This window comes from Mus musculus, chromosome 3 (assembly GCF_000001635.26).
Source record: "Mus musculus strain C57BL/6J chromosome 3, GRCm38.p6 C57BL/6J".
NCBI classification, from domain to species: Eukaryota; Metazoa; Chordata; class Mammalia; order Rodentia; family Muridae; genus Mus; species Mus musculus.
The window spans coordinates 102,004,016-102,023,078 of NC_000069.6; the positions used below are offsets into that span (position 1 = coordinate 102,004,016).

General features: G+C 45.2%; 1 protein-coding gene across 2 annotated transcripts; it reads left to right on the plus strand.

The window, feature by feature from the left end:
• The first annotated feature begins 6,095 nt into the window (after window positions 1–6,095).
• On the plus strand, window positions 6,096–11,477 carry Nhlh2 (nescient helix loop helix 2). Of its 2 annotated transcripts, none has more exons than XM_006501112.3 (3): window positions 6,096–6,310; window positions 6,970–7,044; window positions 8,631–10,702. In XM_006501112.3, exon 3 carries the CDS (start codon window positions 8,639–8,641, stop codon window positions 9,044–9,046), a length of 408 nt encoding a protein of 135 aa, XP_006501175.1. In that variant the 5' UTR covers window positions 6,096–6,310; window positions 6,970–7,044; window positions 8,631–8,638; the 3' UTR covers window positions 9,047–10,702. The 2 variants fall into 2 exon arrangements, with proteins under 2 accessions (XP_006501175.1, NP_848892.1); NM_178777.3 differs by having other exon boundaries at window positions 6,130–6,310; window positions 6,720–7,044; window positions 8,631–11,477.
• Window positions 11,478–19,063: the final 7,586 nt, after the last annotated feature.

The following is a 19,063-nucleotide window of genomic DNA, read 5'->3' on the forward strand; positions in this document are numbered from 1 at the left end:
GCTAGTGTGTCACTCAGGATTTATTGTGACTGAAGTACTGATCCTCAAGGTGGCTTTAATGGGAGAATGGAACTAATGAGAAGTCTTTACTTCATTAGGGGGTGTGCCCTTAGAGACAACTGCTAGACCCAAGTCTCGATGCTCTTTCTCTAAGTGTGACGATGTGCTCCTACCCATCCTTCTGCCAAGATGTTTGGCCTCCCCTGCCCTCACCAGAAGCAAAAGTAAAAGGGCCAACCAATCTCTGAGCTTCTGAACAGGCATTTGAGGTTAGTGATGTAGTGATGCAGTTCATCAGTAAAACACTTACCTGGGATGTAGAAGATGCTAGGTTTGACTCCCAGAACCACACACACACACACACACACACACATACACACACACACAAATAAAGCATTTATTTTCAACAGCTAGCTGCCTCATTTCATTACACTGATGAAAAGATAAGTAACACACAGCTGTTGTACAAACAACACTAAAAAAAATCTATACACACATATATGTGTACAAGTGTATGCTTACACATACACACCCAATACATGAAATAAGGAACTTTAAAATTTTGAATTCAGATGAGAAGGAAGGAGAGACATGTTAGACACAGAATAAAGATACGAACAGAGCTGACTTCTCATTAGAAAACACACACACACACACACAAGAGAACATATTCTAACTGATGCAAGGAAAAAAATGAAGGCAGCTGCCAATGTGGACTTCCACAGCCAGAGCTCATCTTTCAAAAATGAAGCCAATACATTTTCAGAAAGACAATGGGTAAAAAAATTCAGTGCCAAGCAACGTACCTGGCAATGGACACTAATGGAAGTGCTTCAGACAAGAGAACCGGTTGCCAAATAGAAGTTCCAATCTACACATAAAATGAAGAACTCTGGGAGGGAGAAAAAGGCAACTTCTGAGCAATGAAAGTGAACGGAGTGCTGATTAGTGGCCAAGTCTCAAGATGAGGACCGTTTAAAAGAAAGGAACAAACAAAGGGGACATGCTACCTGACTGTGTTCATACGAAATTCTAAAAGCACACAATAGTCTCTAGTGACAGGAAGACCTGTGGCTCCTTGTGGAGGGAAGAGGAGGGCGCATGTGGGTTACGGACTACAGAGACTGGTGGATATGCTTAGTACATTGAATGCTGGGAAGGGAAGTGTCAAGGCCATACACTGTCACACACACACATACTCACAAATAAAATAAACTTTAAAGAGCTAAAATTAGCTGTTGTTGGAGTAATGAAGTAGAAAGACCGTGAATCTGTACTGAACTCAAAGAATGGTACTGTTTGGTTTTTAATGTTTTGCGGGGTTGGGTGTTTGTTTGTTCGTTTGATTGTTTGTTTGTTTGCCTTGTGTTACCAGTATTTCGTTCTGTCTCTCTATGGGGTCTGTCCATACAGGAGCTTGCATGCAAAAGGGTTAATGCTGTAGAGGGTCTTTGTGTCTAGTTCCCTTCACTTTGCATGCCGCTGAGGTGCATTCGATGCCTCAACACATACCAGAACTATGTTCCACGTTATTACGCAGTGATGTTCCACTGTAGAATGTATCCATTTAACAGTTGAAGGGCTTTTAGTTTGCACTTCATTTTTTCACTATCTTTAAATTTACTAACAAAAAGTATATACATTTATAAGGTACAAACTCGATTTTTTTTTGAAAATTGCCTTTGAATTATGTGTATGCATATAAGTGTGTCTGTGAGTGGGTATGTTGTAAGTTAGTACAGATGCTGGAGAAGGCTACGAGAGGCCATCAGATCTCCTGAGATATAGGCAGTTGTGAGCTTCCTAACAGGGATGCTGGGAACTGAACTCATGTCTTCTGTGAGAGCATTACATGGTCTTAACTGCCATCTCTCTAGGCCTCGACTTAATGTTTGATACACCCATATTGTGGAATGCTCACTGGTCATATACACCCATATTGTGGAATGGTGTGTGTGTGTGTGTGTGTGTGTGGAGTCCAAACTTTAAGACAATAAATTGAAAACAGATGTCTAATGGGACTAAAACTGTCGCTTTGTTTTGTTTTGTTTTGTTTTGTTTTGTTTTTCGAGACAGAGTTTCTCTGTATAGCCCTGGCTGTCCTGGAACTCACTTTGTAGACCAGGCTGGCCTCGAACTCAGAAATTCTCCTGCCTCTGCCTCCTGAGTACTGGGATTAAACCTTTGTGCCGTATCTGTTAGTAGATATGAGTGAGGCACTGAAGGGCATGTGAACTCACACAGCTCGGCAAAGGACAGGAGAGAGTGGTGACGAAGTTTGTTTCCTGTGTATGTACATTTCTCCTACAGCTCTCACACTTCATGGGGTACAGAATTCTCCTGCATGGGGTGTTTGTACAGGGCAAGGGTACAGAGCCACAGGAGCAGGACATGGTGGGTGAAGGTCCAGTTTCCGTTTCAGAATCTAGGTCACCTGAACCTGTCTTGTTCACTTCGTGTTTGTACATGTGTACCTGCATACCCACGCATGCATGGGTGCATGCCACAGTGTGCATGGGAGGGCTAAAAGGCAATTAACCCCCTCCTCTCTCTGTCTCTGTCTGTCTCTCTCTCTCTCTCCCTTTCTCTCTCTCTCTCTCTCTCTCTCTCTCTCTCTCTCTCTGTATACATACATATGCATGTGTGCCATGGTGTGAGTGTGGAGTCAGAAGACAACTTTCTGGAGCTGTTTTTTCCTTCTAGAACAAGCATTGAAGGGATCCAACTCAGGTATTCAGACTTGGTGGCAAGTGCCTTTTCCATCCCCCACCCTGATCCTAATCTTGTTGGCCCTGTGAGTCACTAGCTATGTGTCTTGGAAGAACTCACCATCTTTTCTCCCTGTCTTAGTTTCTCTATATATAAAACAGGGGCAGCAGAGTGCATTTCTTAACTTTCTGGTTAAGAAGGGATGAGCTAATATATGCATAATCTTATGTTTATGGTTTAATGCTGAGGTAGTATTTACTATGGGTCAGCCATTGAGCTGTGGACACACACACACACACACACACACACACACAATCTGATGAGTGTACTTGGATATGTTAGTATTTCTATGCAATATAGTACTGAATGTGCTTATATTTAATAACCCTATTAAGAGCATTCAATGATTTAAGTTGTTCACATGTATTATTTTTTATGGCTTGTTTTGTTTTTAATTGTGTGTGTGCATGCGTGTGTGTGTGTGTGTGTGTGTGTGTGTGTGTGTGTGTGTGCATGTGAATGCAGGTGCCCCTATAGAGGTTAGAGGTGTCTCACCTCGACTGGAGTTATGGTCATTATAAGCTGCCCAACATGGATGCTGGGAAGGAAACTCCAGTCATTTGCAAGAGAATATACTTACTCCTGACCACTGAGTCCTGTCTCCAGCACCTTATCTTGATCCTTTTTGGGAAAAAAAGAAAGTAACATAGCAGCATGCATAGCATACTGCATAGCCTGTGTTCTTTATTCTCACTTTTCAGATTAGAAAGCTGGGGTCCAAAAAGACTCGGTGACTCCTAGCCAACAGAAGCTATACAGCTAGCCGGTGATGACAGAGAACCTGGCTTTTAAAGTCACTACCTGCCACCCCCTTCTTGCTTTAATGTTATTTAACAATATTCTTACACTTTAAGATATCCTAATCTGTGTGGTGATTAGTGTTTTGTCAGAGATTTGTACAACCGTTGAGTGTCACAGCAAGCTGATGACGGGAGAGAGGTGGTCACTACACACACCTTCAAGAATAGAAGCCATCAAAATGGAAGGCTGGGCATCTGTGAGTGGAAGTGGTTCATTACCAGGTTCCTGGGAACCTCTGTGCACAGGAAGTTATCCTCTGTAAACTTGGTGCATGTAGTGTGTCAAGGTCAGACATGGAGGGGTTGAAGATGTAAGCTACAGACCTTTCCTGAAAATACTCCAGCCTCGTGGGAGAGACAGATATGGAAACCAAGAACCATAGTGTACAATATATAGTCTCTAAGGGGGATAGGAGAAGAGGAGCCATCTGTGCCTGGGATGTCTTAGAAATGGCAAATAGGGAGGGGGATGGGAGCTTTCCCACCAGAGAGAATGTACCTGTGTGGAAACCCATGTTGTGTCTATAATGGCGTGTCTAAGCATAATTGTGTGCGTATCTGGAATGTTTCTACACAGCTTTAGTCGTGTATTAATTTATGAATATGCAGGTTGTCGATGGCCTGGCTATAAAAGCGAATTGGTCTGGACTCACATGCACCATAGCAGAATCAGGCCAGCCATGGTTTGAGCATCCTCTTTCCCATCCAACTCCCAACACGAGGGTGACCAGGGACACGGGCCACTCCTATCCTAGCAGCTGTGCTTTCTAGAGCTCAGGTAACAAAAGCCACCACAGTTTTCAGTCCATCTGCCCAAGCATCTAATTGAGCCAGACAGCTTGTGTGAGCTCTAGATGGTGAGGAGACATGAGTATCTGAGGGTGCGCATCTGTGTGTACATCTCTGTTGTGTGTTAGTGCTTAGTGTTGGCTGCTGCTAGCCAGGCTGGGAAACCTTCCTCTCTCCCACATCGTCACTCCTGGCTCCCACCAGCCCTGCAGGGAAGGGGCTTCTCTGCTTGCCCATCTCTATGCTTGGGGATACCTGGGTTGAGCAGAGGTGAGGCTGAGCAGCACTGGTACCATATTCCCTTCTTTCCCTCTACCCTGCCTATTCTGGCCCATTACCCTCCTGGAGCTGATGTGAACAAAGGCAAACAATATACATCACAGCCATGAGGAACCCAGAGGGCCACTCTCTAGGTGGGTAGCTCTACAGCCCTCCCCTGAGGACAATACCTCTTTATAGGACAAAGGTGATTATGAAGAGAAAGTGAAGGTTCTCCTCTCCACAAAAACTCACCTAGGAACAGGGAGACAGGAGGTTGGCTATTATTCTCTCATTTCCTCTAAGCTTAATCAATCTAAAAAAAAATAGTATTTGGGTGTGATGGTACATGCCTTTAATCCCAACACATGAGAAGCAGAAACAAGCATATCTCTATGAGTTTGAGGTCAGCCTGGTCTCCATGGTGAGGGTCAGGCCAGCCAGGGCTGCATAGTGAGACCTTGTCAAAAATACCAAAAAGAAAGAAAGACAGGAAGGAAGAAAGGAAGGAAGATAGACAGAAAGAAGACAGAATTAGTGGTATCACTGGCAATGTGTAAATAATAGCAAATAATATATAATTGATAGTGACTAACAGTAAATTTCCCTTAATTTTGTAAAACACATAAATTTGGGACTGGAGGTCATCTTAGGCAAAGGCATTGCATGCTAGAATACTTAATATTTACATTTTAGCACAATTACATTGCCACCCAGCTAAATATATTCACTCACGTGTTAGGATGGGCAAGAATAAAGTACTGTCTTTGCACATACTGTGTGTCATATTTTACAGCGAATAATGAACATGAGTAAATGGGTAAAGAAAAAGAAAACCAAACATAACTCAAAAAGTAGAATTATCTAGTGGTCTCTAACTACTTGGATTCTGCTCCTAATTCCACCAATGATTTAAACTAATGTGTCAAACGTCCTTTAAAATATCATCTATTAATAAGCTGGTCTCATAGTAGAACCTTTCTCCAAAACATCCATATGCTTAAATAATCATGATTAAAGCATCCTCTAAAAGACACTTCACTTTACATAAATGTTAGCATTGCCTGTCTGGATCGTTCACCTTAATTACAGTGTCATAGACAGAATATGCTTTCATGTGCCCAGCACAACTATTTTTCTAACTATTGATTTAAAAAAATGCTGGCTCACAAAATGCCAGAGGAATTTTCCATGTTCATATAGTGTCTACTTGCACTTAAATATTGCATCAATAATCTGAAAACAAGGAACCGCCTGTGTGGCCAGACGCTGTAGATGCTATGGCTTCTATCATGGGCTGCTTTCAACTGCTATATTTTATGGCACAGATTCAGTGGGAATCTGATCTGCTAAAATATTTGGGCTGTGAAAACTCCCACACTGTGACAGATGTCAAGTCCAATTAAGTGACTCGTGTCCAGGTTTCTGTCCAATAGGATTTCCCATTAAATATCAATTTAGGGGGAAAAAATTCCATCCCCCTTCTTAAGCCTTTATCTCTTCCACCATCTCCAGGCTAAATCAATTGGTACCAGAAGAGCCAAGAAGCCACACAGGCAGCTGCCTCTCCTCTCTGGCTCTCCCAAGCTCCCCTTTCTCTGCTTCCCTGTCACTGTTACTCCAGAAGACGTCCACTTCTCTCCAATCTCTCTCCAGCATCTCCAAGCTACTGACTATATACATTTCACCACAAGGTAAAGAGGGGAGGGAGTGGGGTAGGGTAGGGGGTGTAACCAAACCTTGAAAGACTTTGAAACTGCAAAATTGGCGTCTGCTTATACAACACAGAAGTAGATGAGGGACAAGACAGAGGCAACCTTAAGCCCTAGTTACTGTATTGTTGTTCCTGGGAACTGGGGAGACACCGGCTGAACAAAGCATTATCTTGAAGAAGAAGAGAAAAATCACTTCTGAGCCCCTTCCATCCCTGACCGCACTTCCCAGTTTCGCCCCAGCCCGATTAAGGGAAGGGAAGGAGTCCTCAAGGAATGGAATTTTATCTTAACCATCTTTCTTATTGATTATTCTGCTATTAGAAAGTGGAGGAATCGTCCCTTTGATGTGATTGTTTTTATCTCAGCATCTCTTTTGTTATTTATACAGCCCTTTGAGTGGGGAGGCGTGAGGTTTCAACACTTCGACTTATAAAGATCAACAACGAATTTTCCTGAAATGTTTAAGAACAGTTAAAAACAAACCAACAAACAAACAAACGGGCGTTTTCAATCCATCAACTAAGTGAACAACCATACACCCGCTAAGACACCGCCGCTCGTTGTGGTGGTCGGCGAGATGACAGCTGCTTTTTCATCTGCGAATGTAATAAATATTGGCTGCTTTTAATATTTGCCAGGATCTCTCCTCCTTGTTTCCTGGAATTTTAACTCTAAAAGATTGACGAAAAGATTATCGACAGGGCTCTTGCAAGGTAAGACATCTTCACGTCTCTTTTTCTTTAGATTAAGTTGAGTCATATTGTATTTTATAGATGTATTCCTCACACATGGTCATAGACTTAAATGCCCACGAGAAATACCATTTATGACTATTTAAATATCTGGAGGATTTAAACGCGTGGGGGGACAGCCCGGGAACTTTTTGTCCGATCTGTAACTATGTCGTGGTTTGCTATGATTTTTCTCCCTGTGTATTTCTACCTCTTCACGCCAACTGCGTAGGTGTGAGTTGTTTCACTTATAAACGTAGAGAAAAGCCTGGGGGGCGGGGGGAGCAGCATGCAGTTCGTTTGGTTCATTTATTGTTATTCTGAGGATCCGTTTTCCTTGCACGGAAAGCTGTTTCTGAGCTCAGGTCTCTCCTGGGCAAATTCGAGGCCAGGAGCCGAACCTACATCCCCTCCCTGGCTTTTGTTTCTCTGAAGCGAGGCTCTTACTCAGGAGCCTTGCCTGTGAGGGGCAAGGCGGGGTACAGAGGTCATAGCCCGGTCGTCCCTCCTGGTGGCGGAGGCCCAAAAGCTCAGCTCAGGCAGGTTTCTATCCCCATCTGCCCACCCAGATCACCCGCAAGCCCAGTGGTTCTCGAAGACGCGAAGGCCCTCGAGCTGCCGGCCCGAGGTGGCTTTTCCAGGAGGGCATCGTCTGGGGAAAGCCCGGCGCAGACACGGGGCCGCGGCCAGGCCTCCCTGGGCCGCCGGTGGGCTGCGGGGCTCCGGTCCCCTAAGCTCACGAACTTCACCCGCACAGATACAGCTTGCGCCCGGGGCGTCCCGCACTGGTGCCTCGGAGTCCATCCCTCTCTGGCCCTCCCCAGCCCCTTCGCCCGCAGCGACCTGGCCGCCTGCGTTTTCCCGGGAGGTAGTCGGCAGACTGCCGGGCATTGTGTGATCCACGTCCCTAGGTCCCCAATGTGTGTGGCAGTCTGCGTGACAGATGGTGCTCCGGGAGAGTATGAGGGCCGAGGAGTCAATTTTCTTTTGAAAGGACCGAACACATGTGTTCGGTCATTTCTTTATTATTTCGGAGAAACGCGGGGAGGGGACGGCAAGAAAGCCTTCCCGGCCTAGGTTCCAGGATGGGGTTCGCCCGCACCCCAGCGTAGCCCAGACCCTCAGGCGCTGGGAGTCTCCAGCTGCCTTGCCCTAGGCCCTCGGGTGGGAAGCACACTCTGCATCTCCATTAAAACCCAGATGCATCCATCCTTCGGGCATCCATCCCTTCGGGATCTTTCCTGTGTCTGGGAAGGGAACGGAGCAAGGGAGGCGGGAGAGAGCAGCTGATGTCTGGCCAGAGGAGACTCAAGATGTCAGCCGGCCCCAGAGGTCCACGGTTCTTCAGCCCCAGCGCCACTGGCCCCTCTGGCAGTCTTCTGTGTGGGTTCAGAATGCGCTTTGATACCCGCTCCTTGCCTCCCCACTTGCGTGGGCCTGAAACGAGGAGAGGACCAGTGTCCCCAGGTCCCCTCCTAGAAGTCCAGGTTTGCTAGGCCCTCGCCACTACTCCTTGCAAATCAAGAACCAGATTCCTTTTATTAACTGACTTTCTGACTCCCCATCAGCCTCCAAAATGATGCTGAGTCCGGACCAAGCCGCCGACTCAGATCACCCCAGCTCGACGCACTCGGACCCGGAGTCTCTGGGCGGCGCAGACACCAAGGTTCTGGGCAGCGTGTCGGACCTAGAGCCAGTGGAGGAGGCGGACGGCGACGGCAAGGGAGGCAGCCGGGCCGCGCTCTACCCGCACCCGCAGCAGCTGAGCCGCGAAGAAAAGCGCCGCCGCCGGCGCGCCACGGCCAAGTACCGATCGGCCCACGCCACCCGCGAGCGCATCCGAGTGGAGGCTTTCAACCTGGCCTTCGCCGAGCTCCGCAAACTACTACCCACGCTGCCTCCGGACAAGAAGCTCTCCAAGATCGAGATTCTGCGCTTGGCCATCTGCTACATCTCCTATCTCAACCATGTCCTGGACGTGTAGGGAGGGCTACGCCGCGGGAGGCCGCGGGTCCGGAAGACTGCCAAAGGCGACTCATCCGGACTGCCAGGCTAGAGGTTTGCCCAGAGACACTTGAACGCAGGAGAAAGCTTTGCAGCCTGTTCTTTCTAGTCATCAAGGCAACAGGAGAAGATTTCCCAGCCTGGGAGGTGGGGTTGGGTAGAAAGACCTGGGGCTTGCAAGGGGATTTTCCTGGCCAGAAAATCCTTCTGGAGGCACCTAGAATGAGATGCCCTGGGGCCTCCCCTCAGTGTGTTAGGACCCCCCGAGGGGGTGGTTGGTTTAAGCTACTGGAGGCTTTTCATTTCCCTGTATTTCTATCCTACACACCTTCACGTTCTGAAAGAATGAGGACAGCTTAGCCCAGGCTGATGGCTTCAAACTATGACTATCTGGGATTTTTCTAACTGACAAATCACCAAACCTTGGGGAGAAAAAAAAAGATGAAAATCTTTTCCATATCTAGATTAAGACACAGAAAGGTGTACCAGCAAACTTTTTGTTACCATGGCAAATGAAAAATTACATTCTAATCTAAATAAAATCCTGAATATTTGGTGAGGTTAAAAAAAATACATTCAGAACAGACAGACATACACTGTGGCAGGATTTGAGCTTGGTGAGACTTTAACCCCAAGATAGGACACTAAAGTAGATAGAAAAATCCATATTTAAATGGAAAATGTAACATCTGATTGCTTTTTCGGGCAAAATGCCCCTTTAAATATCCAAAAACACCCCGTCTATTTGTGACCTTAACATGTGGACTCATAGATGCAGTTAGAAAAAGACAACCTATTTTTATTTATGTTAGAAGGAGTAGAGTATTTTTTTCAAGACATTTATTTTTCAGAGTGGTGATAATTTTACTTTGGATACTCTGTGCCAATTTATTTATAGTCAAGTGTTTACACTCCCTCCCAACCCCCGTGAAATAATTGCGTCTAACTCTTTATGTGTTTGTTGAGATTATCTTGTGGTTTTGCCTCTTTTTTTTTCCTGATTATATTGCACTTGTACAAGAGAGTCCCTGCTTCCCCCTGTTTCTAAGCATATTTTATATATCAAGAAGTTGGTTCTTTGGTTGTGAGATCAGCAACACTAGCCCTTCACTATTATAGTTTTATAAAAAGTTAAGTGTTGTTATTCTTACCAGTAGTTTTGTCTGAAAAGTACTTTACTGTTTTTAAGGAGAGTAGCTCCTTTGTGTGTGTGCGTGACGTTTGTGCGTGGGATGATTTTAGGAAATTACATTATTTTCCTAAAAAAGAAACGAAAAAAGAATTCAGAACTACTTTCCTCTGTGACAACCAAAAAGAAAAGTCTATGACCTAGAAATGTTTCATGTTCTCAGCTGTGAAACTCTTAAAGTAAGAGGTGTATTTTAGAGACAAGGAAGAAAGAAGAAGAAGAAGAAGAAGAAGAAGAAGAAGAAGAAGAAGAAGAAGAAGAAGAAGAAGAACCACATCTGCTATCCAAAGATTTTAGTCTTTTTCAGGGTTTTTTTGTGTCTCTGTTGCTTTATATAATGCAATATTTTGTAGTGAAAATAGATATAACCTGGTTTCTACCTGACGAGTTTTTCATATCTCATGACTGGTGCGCTGTTTTGCATATAAATAAAGGTATCAGATTAAAGCTCTCCTCTTTATTTTAAGCATCTGTCTAGAAATCAAACATCCTGGCCAGGCGTGAAATGTCATAAGGGACTCAGTTCTTTAGAAAGGAGTTAGTTAAGCAAAAACACGAACAAAATTTTATACACATATAAAATTCGTATGCAGCCCAGCCTGGGATGGTATAGATCAGGTCTCGTCCATGAGGAAAAGCAGGGAGATGTGTCCATAAGAGCAGTACAGGGATCATAAGATGCCTTTTCTATCCTAAAAGGAACTTCGTAACTGTCTAACCCAAGCTCTTGGGAAAACTCGGGGCTAAGGAGGTGTCTGCATCCAGTGGCAGGGAAGATCAGGGAGTGGCCCCTACATCCATCAACCCAGCACCTGAGAGTTGGAGATGGGAGAACCAGAGGCTTAAGGTCATCTATCCTCAGCTATGCGGTGAAATTGAGGCCAGCCTGGGCTACGTGAGACCCTGCCCAAAAGAAAAAGGCAGTGAACAGACCCTTTTTGACAGCTTTCCCTCTGGGCACTTAAGCACAAAGCATGTGTCACTGAAACATCTAATTGGTACCCACGCTCAGCACCATGACACACTTGCCTTAAAACAACTTTTTATCAGGAACACTCATCTGCACAAACCTGGGTCTGGCATACTGTATAAGCAGAACCCATGAATAACTTGTAACTGTATTCCTGTATGTACATACGTATCTAGACTATTTGAACTATACCACACCAAATCTCCAGTTTCCATATTAAAAAGTGACTATATGGATTGTCAGTTTATGTCCACACAGTCTGTGGCTCATAGTGTTTTTTGGTTTTCTTCCAGGTTTCTTGTAGTAAGCTTCACCAAAACTTAGCAAGCAAGGTTTTGGTTTCTTCTATCTGGAGGTGTGGGGTTTGAAGTCCCTTCTGACCCAGGGTATGCAAAAGAACATCTTTCTTTTACTCCTCTTGGGACAAGGTCTTGGCCACAGCAGCAGTGGCTGTTCAGTCTATGGGCTGCGAAGACACCTGTGATCTGTGACACTATTGTAGCTGTGGGTGGCTCTAGGGAACAGGAGGAAGTGACAGCTCTCAGCCTTCACAGAGCCAGTCTAGGAAATACCTTGTGTTAAAGAAACTCCTAACCTCTGGAAAGCTTCCACAGACCTTGTCTTGCACTGAGTGAAATCTAACTGACCAACACAGCTCTCCCTTTTACACCTGAGAGGGATCCATTCGCTGACTTCCAGGGACCAAGTATGTCCTTGCGCTTGAAGTAGGACAAGGGGCACATCCCCAGGTACACAACCCTCAGGGTCCTAGAGGAGATCTTTACAAAGCTGTTTTGAATCCTCCAGGAAGAGACTAAAGTGTTGTGACTCTCCCTAGAGCAGAGCGTAACTGGCTTATCCCTTGAAGGTAGTAAGGATCCAGCACCATGAGGGTTGGGCAGACTGAGAGAAGATTCTCTGAATAATAATGGTGAGATAACTCACTCTCACAGTGACCATTTGCTGAGGACATACTGTGTGCCAGGAAATGTCCTAGATCCTAAAAACGTGAGATCGAATTAGACATTGTGGAACAGGACACTGACAACAAATGGCTGAACCATTCATTTTGAATGACATTAAATGCCTCCAAGAGCTCTGCATCCATGAAGGTGAGCTGGGGGTGGGGTAGGGGTGGGAGCAGTGTACTCAGCAGGGCTAAGAAAGGCCTTGTGGCCTTGCATAGGGACACGGATCTACTTGACCAGCTCCCACAGTTGCTACCACGTGTAATCCCACAGCGTTTAATTTCTTGTCATGCCACGAAAACAGTCCAAACTTAAGCTTACACCTTAAATTAGCACAAGGGAAAGCTGTCACAGCAAGAATCAGCTGACTGCCTACTTCAGCCATCTTTTCCAGCTGGCTCCAGCCTCATCCTTCACCCAGAGTGGCTGTCTATGCAGGGATGTGGACCATGGTTTCCTCCTACTGCTCCCCTCACTTCCTCTGCCTCAGCTGCTCAGTGACTCGCTGGACCTTGCTGCTCCCAACCGCACCCTGTGGGCACTGGGGCAGAATGCTCAATGCTCAGACTCCTTTCCACCGGGATCACCTGTCCATAGACTTTCCATACCTTAGGTGCAAAAGTGCTGGACACAAATATGTTCCTTCCAGGGAGAGAGCCGAGGAGTGTCAGAAGGGGAGTGTATGTGTGATGGGGTGGGGTGGGAAGGAAGGGAAGACTGAGGGGAAGGGAGGTGATACAGAGTCAAGTTGGATGGAAGGTTGGAGGGAGGGCAGGGAACACTCGTAGGATGGGAGCCTTCTCTAAGACCCTCTGGAACCTGAGGTCCTACTGGTAGTCATCCTTACAGAAAAACCGGTGAAAGGAAACAGGTTCCTTCAAAGCTGGCCCTAAAGATGACACGGTTGATCATCTCATATCTCCCTCAGTGGGCTTTAGGGCTCACGCTTTGATGAAAGAAAACAAAATGGGGGAGTACGGTGTGACAATAGCTAGAAGTCCATGCACTCGGTGTGGTCTCTGCCATCCAAAGACCCATCTTCCTTCTTCGCTGGCTAGGACCTCACAATGGATTTTGCTCTCCTGTTGCTGGCCAACCTGAACCTGATAAAAGCTTCTCTACAGCACAACAGGCTGGAGAGAGGTGGAGATGGCAAAGGGAGGGAGAGAGGAGCAGCTATTTGTGAACTCCTTGTATAGCTCTGTCCTTGGAAGCGTGTCCCCACATGGCACAGGGAGGTAAGCAGCTAGCCTCTGTGTTGCTGGCACTTGTGTAACACTCTTCCTGCCGCCCTCCATCAGATCAGCGTTCTTCCCATTTTGCAGCCAGCCTGAGAGCACGACTGCCCAGTACCCTTTCCCGGGTTAATCGTTTACTATTATAAAGTGTTTATGACTGTTAGCGATCACCAATAGGCAGTGTGTTGAATGTAGTAGACTCTGGACATATCAAGACTGGACTATCATTGTGTGTGCATTATTTTATGTGAGTCCCACCATTCAACAAGGTAGATACTTTCATTGTTTCCATTTAACAGAGTAGAAAGTGAAGCCTGAAGCAGTTAACTTGCCTGAGCCATGAAGTCACTTTGATTGATTAACAGATCTGTCCTTACTTGTCACATTCTAGAGCTGTTCACGGACGTCTGAGTGGCCATGCCATGTGTATACCTGTCCCTTGACTTCTGTACAGACAGTGTCCGTCCACATACTTAGATGCCTCAGGCCAGGCGGCACCTCGGGACTGGAAGGACTGCGGTGCACAAGGCTGCTTCATCTGCAGGATGAATGAGTGGAATCCAATCAGAGCTGTGCCCTAATGTGGGGCTGATGGATCTGGGGGGATGGGGACCTTTGGTTTTTTACTTTGTAAGATGATCCAGGACCAACCCTAGGGAGGAGTTTGCAGTTAACCTGGCACTGTCCCTGGCTTCCCAGTCTTCTCTATCAAATACCTCTCCTACATCTCCTGTTCTCACTCAGACCATAGAACCATCCTTTAAAATTAGCATGCCATGCTATTGCCCGAAATCTCTCAGTGCCTTCTTAGGGGGAATGAGATTCAGTTCAGGCTCTAGGCATAGAAATATTTTACAGTGTCGTTCTAGACCAGCGTTTCTCAACCTATGGGTTGTAACCACTGGGGCGGGGGGAGGGAGGAAACATATTTCTGATGATCTTAGAAATAGAGACACCACTCAGTAGCAAAATTACAGTTAAGAAATCACAACAGTTAGGAAATATGTTTTTTCCTATGGTCAAGACCCACAGGTTGAAAACTACTGTTCAAGACTTTTGCTAGTACTGTCTTCAGTTAAAGGTTAAACATTGTTGCTAAACCCAGATACACACACACACACACACACACACACACACACACGCACGCACGCACGCACGCACGCACGCACACACACACACATGCACGCACACACCCTGGCACACCGAGTCCTTCCTAACATGAGCCTTTGCACCTCCACTGTGATCCAGTTTCCACTGAAATGCCCTGTTGCAGCTTTCTCCCTTGTCTTTGGACACCATCATTGCTCTGTCCTTTGGTTTCTAGTCCCACATTTCATTATATGAGAATCCACTGTTGACCTTGTCACTGTCCTAAGACTATAGAGTCATGTTCAGACACCGCCTGTGACTTAGTTGACTATGTCACCGATCCTTCTTAAAGTCAGTCATTTCAAGGATAAGACACTATATAGTGCTCTCAGATGTGGGGTGTGTGTGTGTGTGTGAGAGAGAGAGAGAGAGAGAGAGAGAGAGAGAGAGAGAGAGGGGGAGAGTGCTTTTCCTAGAATAGCATATAGTTTCAGACTAGCAAAGCATAAGACGTGATCAATGAGTGTAATCTGTCACCAGCACCTTTGTATCGATACTTGCCTAGGAAGCAGTATAGAAGGAGCTAAATCTTTTTTTTTAGATTTATTTATTTATTTTATGTATATGAGTACACTGTAGCTGTACAGATGGTTATGAGCCGTCATGTGGTTGTTGGGAATTGAATTTTAGGACCTCTGCTCACTCCAGTCAAACCCGCTTGCTCTGGCTCAAAGATTCACTTATTATTATAAATAAGTACACTGTGGCTGTCTTCAGACACACCAGAAGAGGGCATCAGATCTCATTACAGATGGTTGTGAGCCACCGTTTGGTTGCTGGGATTTGAACTCAGGACTTCTAGGAAGAGCAGTCAGTGCTCTTACCCGCTGAGCCATCTCGCCAGCCCCTATTTTACTTTTTAAATGTAAAGTTATGTATATGTGTATGGGTGTGTTGGTATGCGCAAATGAGCACAGAGCTTGCGGAGTCCAGGAGAGGGTGCCATATCCCCTGGAGCTGAGTTATAGATGGTTGTAAGTCACTGATTATGCATGCTGGAAACCAAACTTCAATCCATTTGAGGAGCAGAACTCACTCTTAATCACTGAGCCATCCCTCCAGTCCCGAAAGGTAGTATTGATTTGTGAATGTACTAATGATTTGTGATCTCCACCAACTGTATCCACCTGCAGGTGACACATTATGAACTCTACAAAAAGCCAGTCAGAAATCATTCCTGATGATGGTTATTAACAGGGAATAGTGGAATTTGCCATAAATGCATAATTTAAAATCACCTATACTTCTGACAGCCTCATTCCATTACCAGACCTCAACATTTTCTCTTCTTACATTAACTTTTCCCATATCTCTGAGTTCTGTGGCTAGTCTTGTAGGTCAAGAGTATCATAGATGTTGGAAAAGCAAGCTCATTGCAGATCTCTCTTACAACTGGACATGGCCTTGACCAAATTACTTAATTCTGTGCTGCAGTTTCTCCATCTGTTAAATAGGGAGTAGGGGTGGGGGTATGATCTCAAATTTTTAAAAAGTTTTAAAATGTTTTCAAAATATTATTTATATATATATGTATGCATGCATGTATATATGTGTGTGTGTGTATGTGCAAGTACATGTATGTGCAAGTACATGCATGTGCCCAGAAAAGGGCATGAGATCTCTTGGAGCCGGAGTCACAGGTGGTTATGAGCTATCTGACGTGGGGGGTTAGGAATCAAACTCAGGACCGCTGGAAGCACAACGAGGACTCTCAACCGCTGAGCCGTCTCTCCAGCTGCAGATCATGCAAATGGTAGCATTTTAAGGAAAGACAATTGGTTCATGTAAAGCACTTGGAACATGTTTTGTGCATGTTAAAATACTCAGTAGCACTGTTTTAGATCTTTTGTTAAGTGACCTTTAAAAAAAAATGGGTCTTAACAGTAAAATTCATAAGGTAATGGGCAGAGAAAAATTTGTTGGGATTTCCTGTTCAATGTTGCTAAGTACTTCCAGGTCCAAAGTGAAATTTCTCATCTTGCTGGCCATTGTGGAAAGCTAGCTGCAAAGGTATTGGGGGAAGGGGCACCCTCGGGAACTTCTTAAATCACACAAAGATGGTATAACTGTAAATGTGGGCAAGAGGGTCTGTCTCTCTAGGCTCTCTTGAGTCAGGACAGATGGCAAGGTCAGGCCCCTAAGGTCCCTGAGGTCTGCCTCCTATTGAGGAGAGGGTCAGATTGAGGGAGGAGCTGGAGAAGAAAAGAATTCCCTCAGAGGTGAGTGGCCAGGCCTGGATTCCTGGGTGTGGCAGGTGAGTTGTGGTGAGGGTGGGAGAACATTGTCTTAATGAATCCTTGGGGGGTCTGAGTAGGCAATGTTCTGTCATCAGGAATTTACCAAGCACAACATTTTCAAAGACACTCTTATGGAGGGTTTCCCTATCTACAAAGCTAGGATGTCAAATGGCTGTTGGGGTCCAGCATCCACCTTCACAGAGTTCATTTCCTTTATAGTCTTATTCTCTCTGTTCTACGATCCTTTGGATTTTACACTTTTTTTATTGCCTATAAATATTAAAGCAGGGTATACCTGTATAATCAATAATAAATACTACCTCGTGTTTTAATTTTTAAAAGATGATTAAAACATAAACGCATTTGGGTCGTTTTTTAGAACAAAAATAAGCCTTTTAAATACATTTGAAAGCAAATCGTGACAATAATTTTTAAAAATCTTCTATCTAATACCTCCAACATTTATTACTTTTAGGATTAAAAATAAAACAAAACAATAGAATCAAATACTATATATTTCCATCTTAATATTTTAAAGGAAAATATATTAGCATATACAGAAGCCAGTGGTTACTTAAGACACTGCAAAGGGGGCTTCTGATTTTGGAGTATTTAAACTAATTTTTAGAAACATTGGGATGAATGGTCATACGTACGATGGCCTTTAAACTGGGAACAACCATCTCCAACCACAGTTATAAGTGCAATGTAAGTCTGTAAAACCAAATGCAGCCATGTCCATCAGATTCACAGAAAAATGAGCGTTTATATAACTCATATATAGCTTTATATAACATCTTTATTACAGAAGCCAATGTGCCTTTAAGCCCCCTCTCCTCAAAAGCCATACTATTTCTGGAAATTCACTCATTATCTGGGAGGGATGTGTTCATCCAAATAAAGATGATGTGAAGGGAGATGTCTGTATGCCCTCGGGGATTCTACGTTCAGCTTTTTCCATGTGAAACTACAAGGCATTAATAAACAGTAAGTTAGAAATCAACCATTTGCTTTCTGCAGCAAACCCTCAAACCCGACAGCATCATTTCATCCGTGAAAACATTAGCAAGTATCTCTGAAAGCTGAGGGCTCTTTCATTCCTTTTAGCATAACAAAAATACTGCCATCGCTGACAAACTCACTAGTGGGCATTTCTTAATTACCAGCCCGATGCACCCACTTTGTGAGGGGAGTTTCCCAAAAGGCCCAACTCATTTCTTCCAGATAGCCTTTGCCTTCAGTCTCTTGGGTCCTCTCTCTGGTCACCCCCTTTGTACTGTGCAGATTGTCCCCCAACCCTCACCTTTGGCAGACCCTTTCTCCTTTTCCTGTCATGAGGAAAGAATCTCAGAAAGTCCCAGCACGAGCCAAGGTTGTCCTGTACTGGGTAGTAAGGGTGAAGAAGATCATATCGGAAATGTCTAGAACGCGTTTGAGTGTGCACAGTCAGCCTTACTTTAGCCAGAATTGTTTTGTTTAAGCCACGTGATTTTTTGTTTAAGCCACTCCAGGGGGTGACCTGGAATGGTGAGCTTTCTGGAGACAGAAGAAAGGAGACCTGTGGATCTTTCTGTCAGCAGGACCTTGTGTGTCTTTGTGGGTCCCCCATTTCAGTAGGGACTACTGGTGTGGAGGGTCAAGTGCCTCACTTGCAGAATCATACCCCGCAGGACAGAGACCTGTCCAGAGGCTTCTACCGTCCTGGGCTCCTTCCGGGTATGGACCCACGTGCTCCCTTGTCCAGCTCCAGGACTAGCACTTGGAGGCAAAAATTCTTGCAGAGGTGGGACTCTCTCTCCATCCTTGGAGGCTCAGTCCTCTCAAAATTCAGGGAGGAGGGCAGGAAGGGACTGATTCCTAAACTACAGGTGAGGACACCCAGACTTCAGGGCTGAGCTTGTTAGATTGTTTGAGAAAGTGAACCTGAAAATGTAAAAGCTTATGCTTTGACAAAGTGGTGGTGGTGGTGGTGGTGGTGGTGGTGAGCCCTCCCCTCCCCTCCTCTCCCCTCCCCTCCCCTCTCCTTTGGGGGGTGGGCGGAGCAAAGACCTACATTTGGAAGTGGCAACATTTTATCTCTGAAACAGCCTTGGGCTTTGTTTACATTTTGGTCTGACCAAGTAGAGTTATCTAATAGACAGATACGGGGGGGGGGGGAAGGAGAGAGGGAAGGGGGAAAGAGGGAGAGGTGGAGAAAGGAGAGAGAGAAAAGAGAGGGAGGGAGGTGGAGAGAGAGAGAGAGAGAG

Coding starts and splice junctions, on each gene's coding strand:
- Nhlh2 (XM_006501112.3), top strand. CDS start 8,639: ATGATGCTGAGTCCGGACCAAGCCGCCGACTCAGATCACCCCAGCTCG.